General features: G+C 44.6%; 1 protein-coding gene and 1 long non-coding RNA gene across 3 annotated transcripts in view; one reads left to right on the plus strand and one right to left on the minus strand.

The window, feature by feature from the left end:
• The first annotated feature begins 503 nt into the window (after positions 1-503).
• LOC149349363 (uncharacterized) lies at positions 504-4,733 on the plus strand. The gene is made up of 2 exons (XR_016290048.1): positions 504-3,455; positions 4,362-4,733. It is a non-coding gene; the product is annotated as an uncharacterized LOC149349363 (long non-coding RNA).
• A 4,407-nt stretch (positions 4,734-9,140) lies between these two features.
• Tnks (tankyrase) overlaps positions 9,141-26,865 on the minus strand; it is a 242,880-nt gene continuing 225,155 nt past the window's right edge. The window contains exon 29 of one of the 2 annotated variants that reach the window (XM_089578276.1): positions 9,141-16,175. Coding sequence is in view for 1 of the 2 variants with exons in the window: in XM_089578274.1 (XP_089434400.1) it covers positions 16,113-16,175 (63 nt within the window). In the remaining variant the exon portion in view is untranslated. The remainder of the gene's footprint in view (positions 16,176-26,865) is intronic. The other variant, XM_089578274.1, reaches the window with a different exon arrangement.

Consider the following 26,865-nt stretch of genomic DNA (forward strand, 5'->3'; position numbering starts at 1 on the left):
CGTCGGTATTTAATGACACAACTTTTATTGAATCGCTATCTGCTACCGATTGGTCAGTTGTTTACAATCTTCGCGACCCTGTGCTGGCACTTGAGTACTTTTGCACGTCTTTCCTTCAGGCCGTTTCCTCTAGCACTTCTACTGTCAAATGTAAAAAGAAATACAAATTCACATTTAACCCTTGGATGACTAGTGCACTTGTGGAAAGCATTCGCAAAAAAGATAATCTGTATAAAAAAACTAAAAAACAGCCGTTTAACCTTGCGCTTGCAGCCCGCTATAGAAAATACCGCAACATTTTGAACTCTCTATTAAGCCTTGCAAAAAAACGTTATTATGAGCGAGCGTTCAACTTAAACAAAAATGATTCCAAGAAACAGTGGAAACTATTCAACGAATTTTTAAACAGGCGTTCTCTGAATGCCCCTATATCTAAAATTACTTTCAATGGCATATCATACAACCAACCTAAAGATATTGCAAATGCTTTCTGCAATCACTTTTTATCATCCTACAATCACCCACACCCAACTTCAGAGATAAGCATGCCCCGTACACCGCATTCATTCTATCTCTTTCCAGTTACCCCTGAGGAAGTACACCGAACTATTTCTGAACTAAAAAATACGAGCCCTGGCTTGGACGGCATTTGTGTGCGCCATTTGAAATTAGCAGCCCCTCTTCTATCTAATGTAATCAGCTATATAATCAACCTGGTCTTTAAGACTGGAATTTTTCCTGATATTCTCAAAAAAGCTAAAATCATTCCAGTGTTTAAAAAAGGTGACAAAGAGCTTGTAAATAATTATCGACCCATTTCCATACTCTCATCGCTTAGTAAAGTTATTGAAAAGTTGTTTACCCTAAGAATAAATAATTACTGAAGTAAGTTTAACTTACTAAAAAATTGTCAATTCGGTTTTCGGTCGGGAAGTTCTACCAATCTTGCATTGCTTTGCCTAACTGACTATATTAAACAATCACTGGACAGTGGTAAACTTGTTGGCTCAGTATTTTTAGATTTCACTAAAGCTTTCGATACGATTAATCACAATATTTTATTTACCAAACTTGAAGCTTATGGCATAACTGGTCCCGCCCTAGCCTTTTTAAAAACTTATTTATTAGATAGACATAGCGTGGTGTTCGTGGCTAATGCATTTTCTGATTTTAAGGTTACTAACATATAGGTGTCCCTCAAGGATCGATTCTTGGCCCTTTGCTCTTTTTAATCTACATTAATGATCTGCCTGACGCTCTTACTAACACTCATTGTGTATTATACGCGGATGACACTACAATTTCTTCTTGTGATAAATGTATAATCTCGCTATCTGCCAAATTAAATGCCTCTTTGGTTAGCATTATGTCCTGGTGCCATGATAATCACCTAATTATAAACCCCGTTAAAACTAAGTTTATGCTTTTTAGAACAAAACAAAAAATCACAGCACACTTGCCTTCATTATCGCTTGGTCATACTTCTATTTCCCCTTGCGACAACGTGACTTTCCTTGGTATTCAACTCGATTCTCAACTGAAATTTCATCATCATTTGGACCATGTGAAGAAAAAAACTGCATTTGGAATTCGTGCATTATTAAAGGCTCGTCATTTTTTCCCATCATCAGCACTCTTATCACTTTACTTTGCTTTTATTCACGCTCACATTAATTACGGCATTGTAGTATGGGGGAACACTTACAACTGTCATTTACACTCTATCCAGCACATTCAAAATCAGGCTATTCGTATCATTACCCGCAGTTCATACCTTGTTACTGCTATCCCTTTGCTTCGTCAATATAATATCTTATCCGTTAGAAATTTATTTGATTACAACCTAGCCATCATGTTTTTTAGATTAATGAACAATGCACTTTCTTTTGAATTTATCGACAAATGTTTTTTGAAAAATTGTAACCCTACGAGATTTGCGGCTCAAAAAAATTTTTTGCTTCCCCAAGTTTTTACTAATTATGGAAAACGTCATTCTCATTTCTCATGCATTTCCCTGTGGAATAATTTACCCCCGAGTTTAAAATCGCCTATGTCTTTGTCTATGTTTAAATCGTATTTAAAAAGTTTTCTTTTGCAGCAAAATGTGGAGTGAACTGCTTCTATTCCCTTTAGAAAATTCTTGTACTTAATTATTTGCTAGAAATTTCTACTTTGTTTTTTTGTTTCTTGACAACTGTATCCTTGTATTCTCAATTGTTTCTTTATATGCCTTTTCACAACGCTGTATTTTGTTCAATATTATTTATAGTGGGTTGTTATTCTGGTTTTGCTTGTCTGTTTGTTTTTGCCCTGCTAATCTATTTCATTCTCATTATATAATTGTTACTTATTTAAAATACCATTGTTCTTACTGCTAATTGTACCTGTCTGTGATGCTGCTTGTTTTTTAATCAAGTTAGCATTAATCTACCGGGGGTCCCGTGACAGTCGCTTGACTTTGGGACCCTCGCCTGTATACTGAATTTATGTAACCGATTTGTACTCAATAAATTCTTATCTTATAAAAAAAAAAAAAACATGCCTCCCCCCCCCCCTCCTCCGGCGCCAACAACCAATGGGGCCCCCCCCTGCAAAAAATTCTGCGGACGCCCTTGGTAGCAATACTTTGACGCTTCCGTGTTTCCCATCCACTTCTCTCTTGTAGATATTGCTTTCTGTACTGCCTGTGGCCATGTGACTCATTCTCCAAAAATTCCAAACCCTTTTCACGTGTTTTGGCCTCTTTCCCTCTTTCTTTCAAGTCTTCAAGTCCAATATCTCCCCACCTGTTCTCCCGGCCGTGCCCTTTTCCAGGGAGCGGGCTAACCCCCCACCCCGCGAAGCGCTATTTTTTCTTTTTGGTTGTCACTTTCTCAAACCTGTTTTCCCTCGCACGCAGCTACGCGCTTCGCTGTTCCTCCACCTCCCTGTCTCCACCTTTCAGCTCGAGGACTTTTCTCGGAACCACAAAACCTGTGTAAAGGAAAATTACTCTCTCCCCTCCAGCAACCCCCCCCCCCCCCCCCCACACACACACACACACCATCGTCTCCACTGCTCGTCTTGGAACCGCGCGACTCATCACAATAAGACTTTCTTGACTGCACGGCGGAGCTCAACCACGTGCAGAACCAACGCGACGAAAATGTATGCACACTCGAGCTAGCACCGTTCATAGTCTGTGCACGCGAAAAGCCACACTCATATATTAGGAGAGCTCCGACGCTGTTCGTACCGCCTGCAAGATCTTTTGTAAGTACTAAAACTCTTTTACCTTGATATACGTCTGGAAGTTAAAGTGGTTTTTGTAGTAAATGTTGCTTTGACTACATGCGCCTTTATTTTTTAGGCAGGAGAAGAGAGCGAGCCAAAAAGCACGAGGACGACTTCTGTGTACCCACTCTCATTCGAAATGGCTTGCTTGACGTCTTGCGCAGTGGAATTGTGGCCGAATGGTGAGAATTTAATTTTTCGTCTTTGGTGAGATGAACTCACTAAAGATTCACTACTTTGGCTAACAGCGGGTTTGAACTCATATGACTTCAGATAGGATGCATTCGGGAATATGTCCTTTACCGCTTATGCACGACGGAAATCAGAACCGCTTAATTAATTTTCCACTGCAGACTAGTTGGTAAGGATATGTGTAATACTTCCGTAGTGTTTCTTTTTGCCTTCTACTCTTGCAGACTCAATAGAAAATCCGCAATTACTGGTTAAAGCTTTTGCCCAAGTTCTCTCGCAATGAAAAAGGGCATTACTCTGGACTATAAGACTAGTATTTTTGTGTGGTTTTCAAGTTGCAGTTTCGAATCCAACTATAGCATGCATGTGAAGCAACTAAGGTAAAACAAAGGTGCCCTGAGTTCCTTGCGTTCAGCGTATTTCGTCAAAAATCGCAAGCCGCATTTTTAACCCCATTAAATAAAACTAATCAAAAATGTTGTTTTGACGTCCATGTGGAAGAGACGCTACAACCTGTGCATGTTTACTGGAATAAAAAATTACCTCGCAATTTAGAGATACGAGTTATATTAAAACAAAATAATACATTAATCTGTTTTCAATATCACATTAATTTGCTTATCTCGCATTGAATATATTTACTGGGAGTGCGACACGACACATTGGACTAAATTAAACCATTTGGTATAAGAGAAGTTTAGTAAATTAAATTCCACTTTGTGCAACTAATGTGGTGCTGGTTCTTAAGAATAAATTTAAAATTATCGTGTAAAATATGTTGCTAGTGTCTTCACGAGGACTGTGTTTCACAAAATTCGGTGTTATTTAATCATGTTTGTTTTTCTTCTGTGATGGCCATAATTCAACTTACCATGACATCATGCATCTCTTTGCAGGCTTGGCGCTTCGTGAGGCCATCGTGCAAGAACTGGACGAGGAATTTCTTTGAATGCAGTCCAGCAGTCCCCTTGCAAGTGGAGTGCAACGATTACTTTGGATATGACTGATCAGTTCACTGGAGGACAGCTCCGTTGAGCGCTTTATGGATGCCTTAGCCGTGCCGCAGCAGCTTGCCGAGATGCTTTGTCCAACCTGATCGGCACGCACCAAACTTGAAAATAAATTGTTTTCCCACAGCCTCTGCCACCATGCTCTTGGGCCCCTTTTCTTTACTCCCCACGGTGGCTGGTGGTAGCGCAAACCATCCTGTGTGCGCTAGAAGCGTGATTCTTGTAACTCAAAGCAATAAACGGGTCTTTTTTCTGGAATTCTTTCGCAACCTCATTTATGAATATTTGCTAGGTAGAATGGTATGTATGTACATCCATCCACAGTGCCGGTCATTGGCGAGTGGGTTAATTGCATGTGCCAGCGTTCGAAAGCTGGATTCCATTATTCCAAAGCTGGAAACCATTATTCGAAAGCTGGAAACCATTATTCGAAAGCTGGATGCCAATATTCGAAAGCTGGAAGCCATTATTCGAAAGCTGGCTACCAATGTTTGGAAGTTGGCTACCAATGTTTGAAAGATGGATGCCAGTATGAGACCTTTGCTGGTCCATGCTGCAGAACGAACATCGGGACTGCGTTGGCCGCTTGATCGGCCGAGCGTTGGCCCAAAACTGGTATGAAAGTAAGGCCAATGTGTGAAGTGGTAGCGCTCGGCCCAAATGCCAGTGTAGGACCGATGTTCGTGCCAAGTTTTGCCAACACTTGCGCGACGTTCGGCCAATGTTGTTGTGCTGCCTGGGTACTTCGGTCCATCCGATTGGACAGTGCTCTTCTAACTTTATTCCCCAGCCAGGGATATGAGGAATCCGAACACTATTTAACTCGGCTAGTGTGGCTACGGTTGACAAAGACGTTCCCCTTCCACTGAGAGCCATTCTCAGTCGCTCTATGTAAATAATGTAAATAAGTGTATGAAGTTTTTCGTTACCTTCCTCTAAACCCAGTCTCCCATCCTCCTCGTCCCATCGCCGGTCCCCGGCCATGCTACCCGGGTCGCAACACCACCTTGTTTGCTGATTGCCTCCCGAACCTCCAACGACGCCCAACCCATATCTCCCTGGACTCCCTCATTCGGAGTGTTCCCATGGGCTCCCAAGGCTAGCCTTCCTACACTTCTTTGTCTGACCTCTAGACGACAGCGTCGAAACCACGGTCGAAGCCATGTCGAAACCAACGTTTTTAGATAAGCAAACAAGGCAAGGGGTATGAGGGGCTCGTTATATATATTACAGAAGCCAACAGCCACAGAAACCAAGGGGCAGAGGGGATTTTTTTTTTAATTAATTTATTTATTTTGTGGTGTTAATCAATTTAGAATATTATTGAATATGTTATCGCTTAAAGCTAATTGATTAGAAAAGCAGAAGAAAAAACAACCACATGCCGCCGGTGGGATCCGAACCCACGACCTCCGAATTACGCGTCCGGTGCTCTACCTCTGAGCTACGGCGACGGCTGTCAAATCTTCTGCTTTCGGGGGTATTTTATGTTTACAAGTAACCTAACCTTGAGAGTGTTCATCAGCGCCACCCACGTTCATAAGCGGCGGACGTAGAACGTCCTGAGTTACCGCAGGTGTGACGTAGAACGTCATCGAACGGAGAGGGTGGAAGCTGCGTGAGAACCCTCTTATGCTTCCTATGGCATCAAGGCTGCCAGAACCGAGGCCCTCGCTAAGCAATTAAGCAAACAAGGCAAGGGGTATGAGGGGCTCGTTATAAATATTACAGAAGCCAACAGCCACAGAAACCAAGGGGCAGAGGGGATTTTTTTTTAATTAATTTATTTATTTTGTGGTGTTAATCAATTTAGAATATTATTGAATATGTTATCGCTTAAAGCTAATTGATTAGAAAAGCAGAAGAAAAAACAACCACATGCCGCCGGTGGGATCCGAACCCACGACCTCCGAATTACGCGTCCGGTGCTCTACCTCTGAGCTACGGCGACGGCTGTCAAATCTTCTGCTTTCGGGGGTATTTTATGTTTACAAGTAACCTAACCTTGAGAGTGTTCATCAGCGTCACCCACGTTCATAAGCGGCGGACGTAGAACGTCCTGAGTTACCGCAGGTGTGACGTAGAACGTCATCGAACGGAGAGGGTGGAAGCTGCGTGAGAACCCTCTTATGCTTCCTATGGCATCAAGGCTGCCAGAACCGAGGCCCTCGCTAAGCAATTAAGCAAACAAGGCAAGGGGTATGAGGGGCTCGTTATAAATATTACAGAAGCCAACAGCCACAGAAACCAAGGGGCAGAGGGGATTTTTTTTTAATTAATTTATTTTGTGGTGTTAATCAATTTAGAATATTATTGAATATGTTATCGCTTAAAGCGAATTGATTAGAAAAGCAGAAGAAAAAACAACCACATGCCGCCGGTGGGATCCGAACCCACGACCTCCGAATTACGCGTCCGGTGCTCTACCTCTGAGCTACGGCGAAGGCTGTCAAATCTTTTGCTTTCGGGGGTATTTTATGTTTACGAGTAACCTAACCTTGAGAGTGTTCATCAGCGCCACCCACGTTCATAAGCGGCGGACGTAGAACGTCCTGAGTTACCGCAGGTGTGACGTAGAACGTCATCGAACGGAGAGGGTGGAAGCTGCGTGAGAACCCTCTTATGCTTCCTATGGCATCAAGGCTGCCAGAACCGAGGCCCTCGCTAAGCAATTAAGCAAACAAGGCAAGGGGTATGAGGGGCTCGTTATAAATATTACAGAAGCCAACAGCCACAGAAACCAAGGGGCAGAGGGGATTTTTTTTTTAATTAATTAATTTATTTTGTGGTGTTAATCAATTTAGAATATTATTGAATATGTTATCGCTTAAAGCTAATTGATTAGAAAAGCAGAAGAAAAAACAACCACATGCCGCCGGTGGGATCCGAACCCACGACCTCCGAATTACGCGTCCGGTGCTCTACCTCTGAGCTACGGCGACGGCTGTCAAATCTTCTGCTTTCGGGGGTATTTTATGTTTACAAGTAACCTAACCTTGAGAGTGTTCATCAGCGCCACCCACGTTCATAAGCGGCGGACGTAGAACGTCCTGAGTTACCGCAGGTGTGACGTAGAACGTCATCGAACGGAGAGGGTGGAAGCTGCGTGAGAACCCTCTTATGCTTCCTATGGCATCAAGGCTGCCAGAACCGAGGCCCTCGCTAAGCAATTAAGCAAACAAGGCAAGGGGTATGAGGGGCTCGTTATAAATATTACAGAAGCCAACAGCCACAGAAACCAAGGGGCAGAGGGGATTTTTTTTAATTAATTAATTTATTTTGTGGTGTTAATCAATTTAGAATATTATTGAATATGTTATCGCTTAAAGCTAATTGATTAGAAAAGCAGAAGAAAAAACCACATGCCGCCGGTGGGATCCGAACCCACGACCTCCGAATTACGCGTCCGGTGCTCTACCTCTGAGCTACGGCGACGGCTGTCAAATCTTCTGCTTTCGGGGGTATTTTATGTTTACAAGTAACCTAACCTTGAGAGTGTTCATCAGCGTCACCCACGTTCATAAGCGGCGGACGTAGAACGTCCTGAGTTACCGCAGGTGTGACGTAGAACGTCATCGAACGGATAGGGTGGAAGCTGCGTGAGAACCCTCTTATGCTTTAAGCGATAACATATTCAATAATATTCTAAATTGATTAACACCACAAAATAAATAAATTAATTAAAAAATCCCCTCTGCCCCTTGGTTTCTGTGGCTGTTGGCTTCTGTAATATTTATAACGAGCCCCTCATACCCCTTGCCTTGTTTGCTTAATTGCTTAGCGAGGGCCTCGGTTCTGGCAGCCTTGATGCCATAGGAAGCATAAGAGGGTTCTCACGCAGCTTCCACCCTCTCCGTTCGATGACGTTCTACGTCACACCTGCGGTAACTCAGGACGTTCTACGTCCGCCGCTTATGAACGTGGGTGGCGCTGATGAACACTCTCAAGGTTAGGTTACTTGTAAACATAAAATACCCCCGAAAGCAGATTTGACAGCCGTCGCCGTAGCTCAGAGGTAGAGCACCAGACGCGTAATTCGGAGGTCGTGGGTTCGGATCCCACCGGCGGCATGTGGTTGTTTTTTCTTCTGCTTTTCTAATCAATTAGCTTTAAGCGATAACATATTCAATAATATTCTAAATTGATTAACACCACAAAATAAATTAATTAATTAAAAAAAAATCCCCTCTGCCCCTTGGTTTCTGTGGCTGTTGGCTTCTGTAATATTTATAACGAGCCCCTCATACCCCTTGCCTTGTTTGCTTAACTGCTTAGCGAGGGCCTCGGTTCTGGCAGCCTTGATGCCATAGGAAGCATAAGAGGGTTCTCACGCAGCTTCCACCCTCTCCGTTCGATGACGTTCTACGTCACACCTGCGGTAACTCAGGACGTTCTACGTCCGCCGCTTATGAACGTGGGTGGCGCTGATGAACACTCTCAAGGTTAGGTTACTTGTAAACATAAAATACCCCTGAAAGCAGAAGATTTGACAGCCGTCGCCGTAGCTCAGAGGTAGAGCACCGGACGCGTAATTCGGAGGTCGTGGGTTCGGATCCCACCGGCGGCATGTGGTTGTTTTTTCTTCTGCTTTTCTAATCAATTAGCTTTAAGCGATAACATATTCAATAATATTCTAAATTGATTAACACCACAAAATAAATAAATTAATTAAAAAAAATCCCCTCTGCCCCTTGGTTTCTGTGGCTGTTGGCTTCTGTAGTTTTTAGATAAGGACAGTTGGCAAACTGCGCCGGCGATCCAGGGAGCAGAGCGGCCCCACGCGATCGCCGTCTAGGAGCCAAATCAGGATTTAGACGCCCCTTTTGAGTTGCATGACCTTAAGGCGGCCCTGGCTAAAATGCGCCGAGGTGGGGCACCGGGTCGGGATCGCATAACAGTGAAACTGTTGGCGAACCTCTCCGACTCTGCATACCAATTGCTACAATACATAAATCAGATCTGGGATCTGATTTATGCGCTTGTCTGCGTCGTTTACTTTCCGTCCCTTGTGTTCCCTGTGCGCTATTTTTTACGTCATGAACGTTATCCAACTTGCCCAACTTTCCGCTTTGGGTGTCCGCTCCCACTCGAATGGAAAACATCGCTTGTAACGTTCATCCCCAAAGCAGGTAAAGCCGTGACTACGGACAACTTGAGACCCATCTCATTAACCTCGTGTGTGGGAAAGCTCATGGAGACGATGGTTCGGGATCGCCTCTCTCCATACATGGAGGGTAAGGGCCTCTTTGCAGACACCATGTTCGGTTTCCGCCAGCACATGTCTGCACAGGATGTCCTACTCCAACTACACAGGGACATAATACGGCCCACAGCCATGCAACAAAACGACAAGGCCATTCTCGCCCTCGATCTTAAGGGGGCGTTTGACAATGTTAAACATGGCACCATACTCTCTAACTTGAACACCACTAACTGCGGGGCGAAGGTCTTCGCCTATGTCAGAGACTTCCTCTCTGCGCGTCAGGCACTCCTCCGGATCGAGGACGAGGAATACGGCCCGTACTTTATGGGTACACGAGGTACACCACAGGGGGCGGTGTTATCACCGCTCCTTTTCAACATCGCCATGATATGCACCTGCCCGGCCGACTGGCTCAGGTGGAGGGCATAAAACACGCACTCTACGCAGACGACATTACAATCTGGACCACCGAGGGGAGCCTTGGGGAGATGGAGGACCGCCTTCAGCAGGCCGCCTCCATAGTCGAAGCATATGCTGCCGACTGTGGTCTCCAATGTGCTCCTGCCAAATCAGAGCTTCTACACGTCAGGACAAACCACAAGGACAACACGTCTCTACACATATCTCTGTCGGGCGGTCCCATCAGAGAAGTGGCAGAGCTCCGGATCCTGGGTCTGTTCACCAATAACAAACTTAGGCCGGACTCTACTATAGCGAAACTCAAGAGCATAGGTGAACAGGTAGGGCGCATGATCCATCGTGTTTCCAACAAGCGGGGTGGTCTGCGGGGCAGGGACGCGCTACGGCTCGCCTATGCCTTCGTGACCAGCCGGATCCTCTACGCCGTGCCGTACCTACGCACCACCAAACAACAAGACGAGCGCATTGACGCCATCATCAGGAAGGCAACAAAGCGAGCACTGGACCTCCCGGTGGCTACCTCCAACGCCACGGTAGGCCCACCTCGTGAACCAATATACGCGGCTATCGCAGACGGTGCCTGGGCGCCGCCTGCTAAACCGCTTACACATCCAACACACATGCATACCAGAGGGGACGGAGAACATCCCGGTGCTGTGGCGCCACATGCTCTTGGTCGCTCCGCTCCCGTGTAACATGGACATGGCTTCACATGAAGGCAGACGACAAGCGCGGGTTCGCACGCTTGAGAGGCAATATGGCTATAAAGAGGGCGTCTATTACGTGGACATCACAGGGCCGTCGCCCGCGGGATTCTTCACGGCTGCCGTAGTCCACCGGGGAATGAATGTCGATGGGCTATCTTTTTGGGCCCCAAATTCAACACGAGCGGAGGAAGTCGCAATAGCTCTCGCTGCCGCCGATCCAAAATCAAAAACGGTTATCACAGACTCTCGCCGGGCCTGTGAACATTATCTTGCAGGCGAAATATCACCTCTTGCCTCGCAAATTCTAAGACGCGCTCTCGCCGATCCAACTCGCACAAAAGTGATCTGGGCTCCTGGCCACCAGGGTCTACCCCTAGTAGCACAAAATGTCGCCAGAACGTTATGACAATGTCGCCAATGTTTTATAATGTTGTGCAACATACTCCAACGTTACAGCAACATGCCCATAAGTTGGTCAGGGTGACACCCTCTGCTAACATTGCAGCCAAATGCTCAGAAATTCGTTAGGATAACATATACCATCTGCCATCTTTGGAACAACATCGAGAAGCAACGTTGAGGCAATACAACCTGATGAACGTTGTTATAATGCTTGAATCATAACAATAAAGCAACATTACAAACATATTTCAAGCACAGAGTTCCAGAAGTTTCCCGACTGTTGCTACAGTAAACATTTTTTTCAACTAGCAGTACTTTGCAACTGAACCTCTTCTGTTGCGCCTGCTATAAATTGCATGCACAGCTCGATTAATATGTCGCAAAGCTTTGTTTATTACCTATTCGCCACTGTCACCCTTGGGACACCCTTCAGGAACGGCTATATAAGCTTGACTCTTTGTTATCCACTCGGAGGTGAGTGTATGGCCGCATTTGTTTTTCCAGTCCCGGACTACTTGCTGACAGGTCTCGGCTTCCGCTCTGACAGGATACAGCCTCATGGTCACATGACCTACTTGCCATAGGCTGCTTTCGAACTCGGCGCCAGAGTCAGGCTCCCCCTCGGTTACCGTACAAGGACGCTGTCATCTGCTAGCAGACGACGCAAGCCACGGCCACAACGACGCCGAAGCAACGCCGTGAGCTCGATCATGATACTGAGTCGATTTAAAGACTGTACTGTCAGCTTAGCGTAGGTGCATTACAGAACTCAGCTTCGGAGGTATGCTCGCCGCTACTGCTTGCGGCGAAGTTCGCACAAAGTAGCCCAACTCGTTGCGGATAGGCAGATAGACGAAAGCCTTCGCAAAAATGTTGACAACAAGCTCTATAGCTGCTCCAGTATACGAGTGGTTCACCTGCGATGCTTTCAGGTAAGCGTACAGACAGCATGTGGCAAAACAAGCGAACAAGAACCTCTTGACGACACGAGCAAACAATACGCGCTCGCAGCTCCGAACGCGCGTCCGTGTGCGGTGGATTTCAAGAAAATAAACGAAGATGCAAGAACAAAAAGTCTTGCGATGGCTCAGAGAGCAGCTACGGAGCTCATGTGAAGGTTTAACGCATGATATCGACCTCCAGGAACACGAAAAGCACTCAAAATGCACACGGAGTCTAACTTAATATGGCTGCCAGCGCGGCGCGCAGCTATCGTCTGCTGCCTTCTCAGCAGCCCCAAGCAGCCCGCGGACTGCCATAGGCCAAAAACGAACGCGTTGCTATGGCGATGCAGGCAGGTGGGCGAAGCTTTCGGGCTGCCCGAGAAAAACAAATACCGGACTCGAGTCCGCAAGTAGTCCCGGACAGTCCGGGACTGAAAAACAAATGCAGCCTATGAGTTACATATGTTGTACTGTATTGTGTGCCGGTCGCTCTCGTTGGTCCTCGAAAAGCGTTATGATATGTTGTGAAGCTTACCAATTGGCAGGCCTGCATGCTTGTGCAGGGTTGCTAAAATTTTCAAGAATGTTACATTGATGTTATGAAACACTGTGGCAACGTTGCAGCAATGTTGTACATGTGGACACAACATCGTGGGAAATGTAGCAGCAATGTTTTTCACATATGTTGTCTTGATATTGCCAAAGGAGGACACTAGCCACGTTAATGCAGCCTAAATAGGTAACATTGCTGCAGTGTTCCAGCAGCAATCTGTGCTACTAGGGACGAGGCAATCAGGCCGCTGATGCGGCCGCCCGAGCGAACTCTGCGACGCCTGCAGACAGGAACCCGGCCTTCTCTGTCCTGCAATAGCAAAACACTTCGATCTGAACATAGATGGGCGCTGCCCGCACTGTGGAGAGATCTGCGATATCTTTCACATGGTGTGGGCATGTACTCAGAATCCTCACCTTCCCCCCTCCCCCACCCCCACCCGAGAGGCATATGGGAGACTGCCCTCCTCAACTGCTCCACACTGGAGTCCCAAAGGGCTCTGGTCAAGCGGGCGCGAGACGGGGCCTCGTCGTGCGGTGTCCCGGACTAAAGATACCGACCATGCAGCAGGGTTTTTCTTTTTTTTTTTTTACCCTCAAGCTCTCTTTGATTAAAGTTTTTCACCACCACCACCACCGTCTAGGCGGTGGCGCTGCGGTCGCTTTAGGATGAGCGCGTCGTCTGCTACTCCCAGCTTGAGGAGTGGTCTGGACATGGCCGACGAAGCAGACTTGGTAATTACTCTGCACAACCGCGGATCTCCTACAGATATCCGTATATCTGAAAAGGGTCGTACGTCCGCCGGACATACAGTGGTTGATTAAATGCATCAGCATCTTCATCGGAATCTTCGTCATCCACCTGCAGGTAAAGTGGCTGACACATAGCACTTCCGGAAGTTGATGGTTCACTGTCCACTGTAACTGGTATCAGTTCCAATGAGTCGGGTAACTTTTTTTGGAAGTTGGTAGTGAAAACATCCTTTACTGTGCCTCTTCAGCCCTGCTCTGGTCACCATAATGGCGTCGACTGTAGCTGGCGCAAGCCTGTTTCGCAGTTCTGTCTTGAGCAAGTTCATCTGGCTGAACGATCTTTCAACATCCGCGTTCGAGTAAGGTAGGACCAGCATTGAAATAGCAAAGTCCGCTAGTTCTCGAATTGGTTCTCGCCAGAAGAGTCTCTATTCGCAGTTGAGGTATTCGTCCATGCGACAGTTGCAATGCTCTTCAATTGGCTTTCCGCCGAATCTATTTTGCCTGGAGGTACACCTATGGCTTCCATCAGTGGGACTTTAGAGGGCTCCAGTACACACAAGGCTTTTTCTACTGGCAACGTTTTTTAACGTTTCAATGTTGTTAAGAAGCCTCTGCCGCATTTGCTCAATGAAACCAGGAACTTTATGCATCTCTTTCTTAACATGTCCTCGGCTTCATTCATTTCTTGTATGTGCTTTTCAAACAAGTAGCCCAAGTACAGTTTTCGGTCTAGGCAGTCTCCTACTTTGGTTGTCACTGCGTCGACGTTTACAGTTGGAAGCACCACTTTTTTGATTAGGGTAGACCAAAGTCACACGAAGTCTTCCAGCAGCTTTGTCTGATCCGCACTGATCGCTTCAAAAGACTTGTGCGCTCTTTGTATTTCTAGGAGTACTGGCTTTAAAAAATAAGCATTTGTTCACGCCGTCACATTACATGGAGTGAAGCACTTTCGCGCCATAACATTCTTCCGTCAACCTAACTATTTGGAAGTGCGCCTTCAGCTTCTGCCACTGGTCCAGCAGTCGTTCCACTGCTGTTGCGACAGAAATCCATCTACTCGAGCAAGCTAGCACAATCTTCAAAGGCGCTTCTCCTTCACTACTCACACAGCTGAGAACATGCGCACCACCTGCCGCTGTCATGAACTACTACTGCCAGCGCTGCTTCCACCGTCTAGACACCATCCCCAGGTGGCCAGGTATCCACACCAACTGTTTGACGTCAGCATGTCTGGTTCGGAGGATCAAGGTTGCAAGCGGGGCAATCATGCCCTCAATGAAGTTTTCATACGCTATTTTTGAGTCTGTATGTATTGCGAGTAGCGGTATTCTCAACATCAACCTTAATTAACTTGTTGACACGACTAGTTTACAAAACTGAACTGGAAAGTCACGACTTATGAGCCTTTTCATGAAAAAGCAATTACGTGCTCAGAAACAGGACGTCCTCTAAAAATGTGCTACAATGAGAATTGAAGGAAATGGGAGACGACCAGCTGAACTCTGGGTCATTGACGATGCTTCTTTAGCTCGGCAAACAAAATGGAACAAAGCAGATGGCGCTATTTGTTCCAGGTATCCCAGTGCTGCCCAGCGAAATGGCATGCGACTGTTGCCTTGCACGACACGTAATGAAGCTGGAATAGGTGGCCTATCTTGCTGGCTCTATGTTTTTCGTGTTCTGTCCTCTGCACTTTGTTGGCGATTACGCTGTTTCTTCTCAAGGGGCAGGCAGCCACTTTCATAGTCATCTTTTCTCCGTTGCTTGTTTGTGCTGGTGGCGAAGCAGTAGGGGGGGGGGGGGGGGGGGGAATGAGTAGCAGTGTATCTGTCGTTTACCACTCCTTTTACATGGCTTTAGCACTATGTCTCGTGCTATATTTAGGCGGTTCGAGTCGTTGCGACATTGTGGTGCCAATGCCGTGGTGGTATGCGCAGCAAAAAATGCTTTGTTTATCCTTGCCTTTTACACAGTTTTCGTTATGCGGCACGCGTTCTTTGCAAGGTACTATTCGATACATCATGATACCATATGTTGCCGAGGATGTGACAGCGGAAATATTAGTTCATTTGTCGAAGCTTGATTTAGCACACAATTTGATGCTAGTTGGTGTTTAGCTTGTCATTGTGAATACCATGCTTTGAATTAACTGAAAAAATATTTTGTGCGTACCAACTGACCTTTTAGTAATGAAGTCATGCTTATTCATAAATGGAACCTGTATTCTTTTTTCGCAGTGCAAGTGGTCCTGCTGTTGCTGTGCAATGTGCTTGCAACAGGAGCAGGAAGGAAAACTGCAAACCCATATACTGTACAACTGGTACTCGCTGCAGACTTGCCTTGTGGAGGGAGCACACTGCAGTTGCCCTGCTGTATCTTCAGGATACTGCAGCCATTTGGTGGCTCTACTGAAGCAGCTTGTGCGAATTTAACAGCTGGGCTACAAGGAGCTCGCACCAACAGAACAGGAAAATTCTTTTGCTTGGCTGGGACTGAACAAGGTTTTGGTGGCTTCCTTTGCTTCTGAGGCTTCTTGAAAGCAAAAACTGATGGCACTGCATTGTCGTGCAATATTTGACATCCACTGGCAACATTCTTCACGAAATCCTTTTCTGTAAAATGTTGCGAACACACACGGGCTGTCCTTATGTTAAATGGCCACCAACCATGTTTTGCGAAGTCCGCCGTCGTTGGGAATGCAGTGATATGACACCTGAAAGAACACAGATGTCATGAGTGGGGACTTTTCATGCATTAGATTCTTTTTGCACATGTTGCAGAAGACCAAACATTACATGCCAGCAGCAATTCAGTGAAGTAATAACTGTACCCAGCATCATGGGTATTTATGCCCAAAATAAAGTCTCAACACACGCGTGCGCTCAGCCTTGTTTCTCCTGCTGGTTGCAGCAGCAAACCTTACAGATACTGCTAAGTGCAGCAAGTCTCTCTACAAAGGATTGCTCTGTCGGTGGTCGCAAATGGTTCACAGTTTCAATCCCTACCACAACAACTCTGTTTTGATGGCGCGCCGTGGAGATGAAATGAAAAACCTACCTCATTTCTGCGATATAGATCGTAGGAAGCAAATCCAGCGTGGTCCAAATTAATGCTAAACTCCCCTACGAGGTGGCACATAATGCACAAGTAAAATTCCTCTCGCACTGGTTTGAGAAAAAAAAAAAGTAAACAACACAACGACCCTCACTGCATCAATGGCAGTCATGTGAACTTGCGCTAGCAGAGTGCAGCTCGCTGGTAAAAGCAGTTGAGGCCACCTACATCTGGGTTTAGTCCTTTTGCAAAGCATGTTCTTTAGACGCACTTAAGTAGCTGAACCCCGGCCATACAGTCGATGATATCCGATTCATCGATTTATCAAATGTGTGAAGCGATCAAAATTTCACACTCGCTTTTAAGAGAACAGCTTAGCGCATTTTAAAGTGCCGTAACTTGTTTTATTTGGACCTACGTATAAAAATTGTTACATATGCTCGACAGCATGTATGATGCAAGACAAAGTGAGCGCAGTAAGCAAATCAAGGGCAACTTCAATGCTCTTGCAGACACTCCTCTGTATGTGAAAAGGCTATGTGAAATCCGTCTACAGACCAATGTAACACAGCATGGGCAATATATTTCATTTGCCTCTGCACCGAACACAATTTCCAATCTTTTGAAACAGGCTGGATTAGATACCATCGTAGAATTTAAGTACACCGTTGATCGAAAGTGCACCCTCCAGCACGAGAACCGAGCGACAACAAACTGACACAAGATAACGAGAAAAGACAATGCAGGAATGGATATAACTTCCTGCTTACCTTTTCTCCAGCACGGAACACAGCACTATGTCGACATAATCGGCGACAACAAGCATGTGCCACACAACTTGCTACCTTGTTGCCTCCGCTGCTCTCTTCAGCTACCCTTAAACACGGCGGAAACGCGCACGGCGGCCAGTAGATGGCAGCACTTTTGCATAAGGTCTATACAGAGAGACAATCGTTCCACAGCAGCTGTATGACACTGTCTTTTATTCGCGCTTGTTAAAAAATTATACAAAACGTTCGTGCTCAAATAGGGCAGCTCTCACATTGATGACACTGTCACTTGCACTGAGCATCAAATGCTTTGTAGGCAGCATTAAATGGACCAAACAGTACAAGTGTCAGCCTGTTTTATTTGTATCACATAATCCAACGCTTTAAAATATGGTCACGTGGGGGTTCGTGGCCAAGCGTAAATATGAAAAATGCAGTTGTCCTTACAATGCTCCACATACATTTGCACATTTTCCCACGACAAGGACACTGGGAACACGGAAAGGAATGAACTGAATATGTACACGATCCAAAAGCTCAAAACAGAAAAACACCCACTGATCTGAGTGCAAGCAACAATCATAATATACTGCCACAACACACTAACTTGCGCAAACCAATAAATAAGGGTTAAATATTCACAGAGCATTCATCACATTGCAAAGGCACTTTGCTCAGGCAGCACACCAAAATGGAACAAAAAATACAGGCCACAAGATTGTGCCAGTCCACACCAGAAAACTCACAGTAACAATATTGATTGCTGGGTTAATGCCTTACCACACAAGCATTTCAACATGGTTTAAATATGCTACTGATCTCAACATGCTTAATACTTGCATTACACAGACGCGTTGATGTAACATTTGAGCCAAATGTTATTTGAAACTTGGAATGACATTTGGACTCTGCAGTGGTTCACGACAGTCAAAACCTTCACGTCACCGACCGAAATAGATGCCTTCGCTACTTACGCAGCAAGAAAGCAAACAACTAACTCAGAACATGTGCACCACCTGGCGCTGCCATGAACGACTGCTGCCTGCGCCACACACACTGCTGGCTGCTAGGCTTCTTGTCACCATACAACTGCTACCTAGTTTCACACTGATAATAATAATAATAAATTAGCTGTTGGCACAACCTGCTGCGAATTCGCTCTGTGGTTTCAAGTCTTTCTGCAAGCTCTGGTTTCATTTCGAACTAGCGTAAATAGCCTTAAGCAACAATTTAACTTATTGCCCCTCCAAACTAGAAGACGAAATGCCCGCCTATCGTTCATGCACAATCTATATCATGGTTCATCAGAATTTCGAGAATTGTTTCTGCGTCCTGCTGCCCACATATCTTCTCGTTTAGACCACCCATTTAAAATCAGCCCCATATTCGAGCGCTCAAATTTGTTCAAATATTCACCTCGTTTACTTGGCATCTCACAATGGAACAGTTTGCCTGCACATGTCGCCTCCATATTTAATCATGCATCTTTCCTCAAGGCTTTAGAAGGTATCTAATGTTAGGCTGTTTTGATTGCTTTGCTGTTATTAATGGTTTAAACTACATATCTCGTTTTTTTTTCCTTCATGTACAGGGCTAATTCTGTTATAGCCTTGTGTTATTATTCAAATCTACATATCTACTGTACAAAATACACAGGTTCCAAATTAGTTTATTTCTTCCTACATTCTCTCATATATCCTATGGCTACCTTATAAGTGCATTTTTGCTTAAGTGCATAAATAACCAATCTCAAACAGTTGTACTCCCCCTCTATGTAATGCCCGAAAGGGCCCTTAGGGTAAATAAATGAAATAAGCTGGCCCTGCCTTGGTAATATTGTTTTCTTTTGTTGCTCGGTGTTGCACAAACTTGGTCACTTGCCAGTTCTCCACATTTGTTATCTTTCCATCCCTGCTGCTTTATGAACATAAACAATGGCAAAAGAGCAACTGCTGACAAAATTTTCAGGTTTCTTCGACGGCGGCTGCTATCGTCCATGTGTCCCCAAAACTGGGGTGACAAAAAAAGCCAAAGCTGACAAGAGTAAAGACCACCTGCATTTCTTGGCCTGCATGCTAACAGCAGCCACCATATTGGGAACCTACATTGGCCACAATAATTAAACTATACTGCATGTTGTGTGTGTTGAAATATGTAAAACTAAAAGCATGTATTTACTTCCAGATTTTTGTTTTCCAAACGATGGCATCACATTGCACATGAGGGAACATGCACTTGTATATGTCTAAAGCACTCAGTCTACTCGATGACATTTCAACCAAATGGCACTAAGAAATCTCATGTAGCAGCATTTGGTTCTGCATTTACAATGCCTGTGTAAATTGGTGTTGTACATGACCAAATGTTTAGGGGAATCCCCCAAGGTGGAGTAGATTTGTAATAAGGGAATAATTACTCATTGACGTCCACCCGAGCGCAGCCATACGGCTACAAAGGAAAGCTATACAGCTTTCTCAGAAACTTCGTAGTTAAAGAAAAATTCGTCCTGGTCCAGGGATCGAACCCGGGACCACCGCTTCACCGGAGCAGTCGCTCTACCAACATAGCTAACAGGGACGGCAAGCTTATGGTAGGGCGAGAGCGAATTGATCAATAACTCCATCCTCCATACTCCATCCTCTGCTGAACAGCAGTTTGATGGACACTGTTCAGCCTAAAGCAGGGCATGGCTGCAGAAATTGGCTAACATGAGGGGACTGAGAACCAGCAGCGCCTTTTGGAACAATAACCGCCCGTTGAGAAAAAAAAAAAAAAGTAGAACTTGCTACACTCATTACTCGATGGTTTGGTTTATGGTTTATGGGGGTTTAACGTCCCAAAGCGACTCAGGCCATGAGGGACACAGCAGTGAAGGGCTTCGGAAATTTTGACCACCTGGGGTTCTTTACCGTGCACTGACATCGCATAGTCCACGGGCCTCTAGAATTTCGCATGCATCGAAATTCGATCGCGACGGCTGGGATTAAGCCCGCGTCTATCGGGTCAGCAGCCGGGCACCATAACCACTGAGCCACCGCGGCAGACTTGAAGGTTGGTTGGTTTATTGGGGTTTAACGTCCCAAAGCAACTCAGGCTATGAGAGACGCCGTAGTGAAGGGCTCCGGAAATTTCGACCTGGGGTTCTTTAATGTGCACTGATATCGCACAGTGCACGGGCCTCTAGAATTTCACCTTCATCGAAATTCAGCCGCCACGCGGCAGACTTGAAGGATTGAATATTAATGGTACAGCCACCATATAAACTACAGTAAGCCACTCATACAGGCGGATTTTCATCATCAAAATATAACAAAGCAGGCCACCGCACTTCAAGTGCAAGAACTAAAGCCTAATTTAACTTCATGCACAATTTTTGTGGCCACACAGTGTCTAAATAGTCTATGTATAATAAATAGTCTATGTGTAACACAAGGCTCATTTTCTGTTTAAAAAAAGCAGGATGTAATGGTGTTTTATATTGGTCAAATATGCAGTTATAATGGTCTCAATATTCCGAAATGAAGACAAAAAGTTAAAATAGAAAGCACAAATAATACTTCCACAGTATTTTCATGCTGGCTGCAGGCAATTATTTAAAATTAAACATGAGTGCTGTGCAGTGGACTGTTCCCCAGAACTTATATGCCTTAAACCAATGTTCTCTCGAATGCACAACACCCATGAATCAAAGCATTCACCCCCAGTTAAAAGCAATGCTCAGCCATAAGCTAAGCAGTATTTCAACTTAAAGGCAAAAAAAAATGTCATACATATGATACATTTGCACAACTCATCTTTCTATCACTATGAACCAACTCACCCAACATTGCATCCTGATGAAATACATAGTATGCACTGCACAACAACACAAAAAAAAAAACTACACCCAGAAATCCATTAACTGTATTATGCCCTAGCATTCCTTTTTACCTACACATTTTACCAAATCTGCAGTAGAATACCAGTACTGCCCATCACCATCAATGCCTTAAACATGCCTAATGCCTCAGGCACTTAGCACCATAAAGTCTACCAATACGGCATAGGTATTACACAGGTTGTTCAGCTGCCACACTGTGACGGAAGGGATGTATGCTCTGTTAATGTATGGAACCAACTGCGCAATAAGCTACGAACTTGGAAACCTCAAATGCTTCAAGCAGCACTAATTATGCCACTTCAATGCTAAAAACATCACAAATTCATTCTTATATTACAAGTAGGGGTTGGGCTTCTCAGTCTAAACCTAAAAAATAATAATAATAATAATAGAAGATAGAAGAATGTCGAATTCAGTTATAACCGAAAAAGGTCAGTAATCTTGTCATGTAAGGCATAGCTAGCTTGCTGTTGAGTATGAGTCACCCTCTGTCAAAGTTGAAAATTAACTAAGTAGGGAAGCCAGGGACTCGCTACAATGCGGTGCAGTTGGATAAGCAGCATAGTTGTGCGATTAGAGGTACTGCTCCACTAGCTTACATGCTTCTGCAGACTGGGAAGCACCATGTCCTTGCTGCCTGATAGCTAAGTGCTATTTGTTCACTATCATCACCTGTTTTAGGACAGTTAATCGGTTAATACCCCTGCCACACGGCAAATTTAATGTCATTCTCATCGAATTAAATTTGTTTGACTTAATGTCATTTTTTCTGTGCGCTGCTACACGGCAAAAACTAATGTCATTTGCAAATGATGGCGATTTGCGATGGAAAGAGAGTACAGCATACAAAAATTTCAATGTATGCTTCAATACGTTGCAAAAAGTATTGCTTTGCTAATGGAAACCGAGTTTTGGTTTGGTTTGGTTTATTGGGGTTTAACGTCCCAAAGCGACTGAGGCTATGAGAGACGCCGTAGTGAAGGGCTCCGGAAATTTCGACCACCTGAGGTTCTTTGACGTGCACTGACATCGCATAGTACACGGGCCTCTACAATTTCGCCTTCACCGAAATTCAGCCACCGCGGCCGGGATCGAACCCACGTCTTTCGGGTCAGCAGCCAAGCGCCGTAACCACTGAGCCACCGCGGCGGGTGAAACAGAGTTTAAAATCCTAATCCTCATTTCAATACCGTGTTGATCACTGCTACACTACGAGTCCAAGCCAAGCCAAAGTTCAGCCAGCGGCGGCAGGGAAATGGTGGACTTCATTTTGTGAAATGCTCTCTATGGTGAAATTAGACAGTATGAGCTGTGCGTCCGCAAAAGCTTTGCGCATGCTACGGGCGCACCTTGCGCGCACTGCCGCCCGTCCTCACAACAGTTTTAGTTGGGAGCACGGAGGCTGGGAGTGACTAGCGTAGCGAGTGAGAAGCATAACATACTGTGGCGCCATCTAGATGACAGCAAGTCAAACATTCCTGAACTATGTGCCGAAGAAACGTTTTTCTCTTTTATTAACGGCAGTAATGAATGCATTCGAAGGCTTTGTTTTTTAAAATGTAAATCAATTGGATGAAATGAAAATGTAGATTCTAGTGCAAAGTTGGAGAAATACTCCGCCAAGTCGTTGCTATGACGACAGTGTATGCCGTACATAGTTAATTCTGGCATCAAGAAATTCTTAAATTTACCCCAAAAATGAATAATATTTCACACCTATATTGTTACGGAGGGATGAGAATGCACCAAATAAAAGCGAATACAACCGTTTAGAGCAAGCTATTGCGTCGAAAAATGCAGCGGCGACGCAGTATTCGGTCCGAAGCGGGCGGGCTGGGCGTCGCCATGTTGTGAATGTTAATCACGCAAGGCTGGTAGCCAGAGTGAGTTTTATTTTTTTCCAATTCTATTTGGCATTTTTATATACATAAATGAACGAATGCACTATAATACGGACGCGGAAATATTACAGTGCTTGTAACGCTTTCGTAATCGTGTTTTTCGGTGTATATTCTCACCAAGTCTCTGGTGTCGAGATAACACATTAGCTTGGAGATCGCTGGATAATGAGTTCTGTAAACTCAATCGATACCTAATGTCGTTTTCATTGAATGACATTATATTTTCTCGTGTGGCAGCAAAATAATGTCATTTTGAACGAGAGTCATTCTAAAGGAATGACATAAAATTTGCCGTGTGGCAGGGGTATAAGTAGGCTTAACAACTGCATGTGCTGGCTACTGCAATGATTGAGTGGCATTTCTATCGCTGGCATACACACACAAACCATATAATGCCCTGTCCTCTCGTTCAACCCAGTGAGAAAACCCAACAAAAACATGTCAACCTTGTTCGTAGAAGTAAACTTCCATTTGTGCTTTTGCCTACAAGCTGTCTCCTTAAACTACTTTTTACTTTTTTAATGATGACAGTAATTCCTTCTACAAGCGCAGCTCCAAGTATTACCATTTGCACTGTTCATGCTGACAAAAATGGCAAGATAGACTTCAAGTAACTTTTCACCACGCAAGATTACCACATTAAATTACTGAAAAAAGTCAGCAATCCTTTCGTCAAAAGCAATGTTCCCTAAAAAGAAAAGTGTTCTGAAATAAACACAAAGAAAAGTCTCCTAGATTTCCAAAAATAAAAAAATGAAAACCAGGTTAATTACAAGATACCATGTTTTAAATTGTGCACGATGTTTTGTCCTGTGCTTCCACAGAGCAAGAACAAATACTTGGTTGTACATGATGAAAGGTTGGCGCAAACATTACAAAGACACAGAAAGAAGACCACAGGACAAGCACCGTTTTCACAACTGAATTTCGATGTAGGCGAAATTCTAGAGGCCCGTGTATACTGTGCGATGTCAGTGCACGTTAAAGAGCCCCAGGTGGTCGAAATTTCCGGAGCCCTTCACTATGGCGTCTCTCATGGCCTGAGTCGCTTTGGGACGTTAAACCCCATAAACTGACCAAACCAACCAACTGGTTTATTGGGAAGGAACTGAACTCTTAGATGCGAAAAGTTGTTTCTGTTGCTGGCTCTGGCATCTTTTCACATTTAAGAGCTCGTTTCCTTTCCGATAAACCAGTTGTGAAAATGGCGCCTGTCCTGTGGTCCTCCTCCTGTGTTTTTGCAACGTTTGCACCCACCTATTTATCATAAACAGAATCCAAGTACCACAACTTTCCATTCTGTTGAACTTAGTCGCTCAAACTGCCACCTTGGCAGCCATTATCACTCATCGAAAATTTCTGTGAGAACAAGTTGAAACTTGAGTTCCCCTTGAACCACCCTACTGTGGGTGAAGGTAGCATCTGGAAGAACCACTTGGCAACTCAAATATAAATGAGCAATAGCCATAAAAATGGCATCTCATAACTGGTTTTTTTCCCATTCACTGGCTTAAAATGCACTGTTAAAGGTGCACTGAAGAGGAATCTGAACTTGTCTTTTTGCCGCGGGAACTCAATCTGCACGTTCCGAGCTTTCTTAGAAACTTCGATTTATCGCCCTGTGTGGCCGGTTTCCCTAATTAAATCGAATTAACGTCCGGCTCCCGCCTTTTTTTTTTTTAATTCTCCCTTGTACGGTGGGCGGAGTTGACCAACGCGTGGAGTGCCTTTCACCCAGTCCCGCGGCGGCTCGCCGCTCTGTCATCGGCGCTAATTTGTAACAGGATTACATGACTGCGATTAAACAAGGAGCTGCTCATTCACATAATTTACAGTCTCAAAACTTTCCAGCGCATCCTGAAAAAGCACTTACTGGCTGTGGGGCAGGTGTGGTGCTGCATGATCATACAGCCCAAGTGAATGACTGCAATGCCACACAAATAAATAAAATGATACACACTAAACAAGGACGCCCAGTACCTAGTGGTGCTACCATAATGCCACTAGTACCAAAGCATGTAGATTGTAAATTCACCAAATGCACTTAGCAGCAAGAACACTGAGCTTGCTTGAAGGGAGCTATGGCTAGTTAAGTATTCAATGAATTGCCTTACTGAAGGCACGCGATTTGTTCCACCTGTACTGGCACCTCCCTAGTTCATAGGGCCGAAATACAAAAATGCCGGTGTGCTGTGCCATGTCGGTACACATTAAAAAAAAACCACAGGTGGTTGAAATTAATTGCAGCCCTCTACTCAGCTGTCTCCCATAGCCCACATGCAGCCTCAGGACTTTAAACCCCGACAAACTATACATATTCCATGCCTTTCATTACAGGGTAAAACTTAATATGTAATGGCTGGCTAATTGGTTGCACATACTTAAGAACACAGTGCAGCAGTAACACAGACAAGACAAACAAAGGAACGCTGACAGCCAAGTTTTTATTTAGTGAAACGTACACAATATGCAGGAAAGCATGGCAGTTCATTTTGTCAAACTATCGTTTTTACCCTTTCCACCTTGTTATAGGTCTTTTATTGATTTTATGGCTCTTTACACGATGTGGCATTAACTGTTAAGTAGCCATCCAGTGTGCTTGATTATATTTTTTTGTACCATCCCTTTTAAGATTTCATTGTCTTGTAGCCTTATCACCTGTTATGTCTTTTATCGCTTTTATGGCGCTTTACACCATGCGACTGCCATGCTTTCCTATACAACGAGTAAATTTTGCTCACTAAAAAATTAGTCGTAAGTCAGCGCTTGTGTTTATATCCTTTGCTTGACTTGTCCTTGTTTCTATTGAGCTGTATTCTTAAGTAAAGCATCAGTACATTTCTGTCTGCCATGGGAATAATCCAATACTGCACATGCTTCCTTTTCATACCTCAAGTGAAGCATGTGCGTTTGCACTGCCACCTGACAAAGAGATTTTTCCCACAGCAACAACAATGGCCAGGTGTTGCTCAGACTGGGTAAAATAGACAATGCTTATTGCCATGGCTATCAGTAGAGTCAGTTTTGCTGTTCTCAGTTGGTCACACTTTCAGAGGCAGTGGTGGCTGGGATGAGAGTAACCACTGCATTACTTTCATCAACTGCCCACAGCTATACCAATGCATACAGGCAAGGGTACTGTGAAAACACAAGTTTGCTGTCACTGAAGGCTTAAAGACGCATATTTCACATTGCTGTGTTGCTTTCATTTGGGGCAATTTATACAACAGCAATTTCCAAAACAAATTCGTTTTTTTTTTCCCCTGCTTTCTACACCAGTGGACACTGTGAATATGTGTGCTGCATGAAGTCCATACGCTAAAAACAACCAAGCCATAGCCAGAATAAACATGCCACATCATTACATATGAACAAGATTACATAATAGTGTACAATAGGCCTCCCATCCACATTATGCTGATACTTAACTGCTAAGGAAACACAAAGGCCCATTTGATGGAGCAATTCTATTTAGTCACCAAGTAAAACGAGGCCAAAAGAGGTCAGATTTCTCCCTTACCCTTCCTGGTTGCCTCAGTGGGGAACATGGGGCCGCTCTCTTCATAGTGAATTTGGATTTGTTTGCTTGTTGTGCACCATGCCAACACAAAATACGAGCTTACGTCCAGTCTCACTTTGCGGCACAGTTTACGTGATGAAATGCACTTTAAAAGATTGAATCATGATTTCTTAAGACAGAAAGCCTAATTGAACACCAAGTATCGTTGCCATGAAAATGCAACAGACTCCTTTCAGGATGAACTCGAAGGACCCATGAAAACGTGTTCGTCTTATCAG

This window comes from Amblyomma mixtum, chromosome 3, assembly GCF_055824585.1.
Source record: "Amblyomma mixtum isolate Tamu chromosome 3, ASM5582458v1, whole genome shotgun sequence".
In the NCBI taxonomy this organism is placed as follows: Eukaryota; Metazoa; Arthropoda; class Arachnida; order Ixodida; family Ixodidae; genus Amblyomma; species Amblyomma mixtum.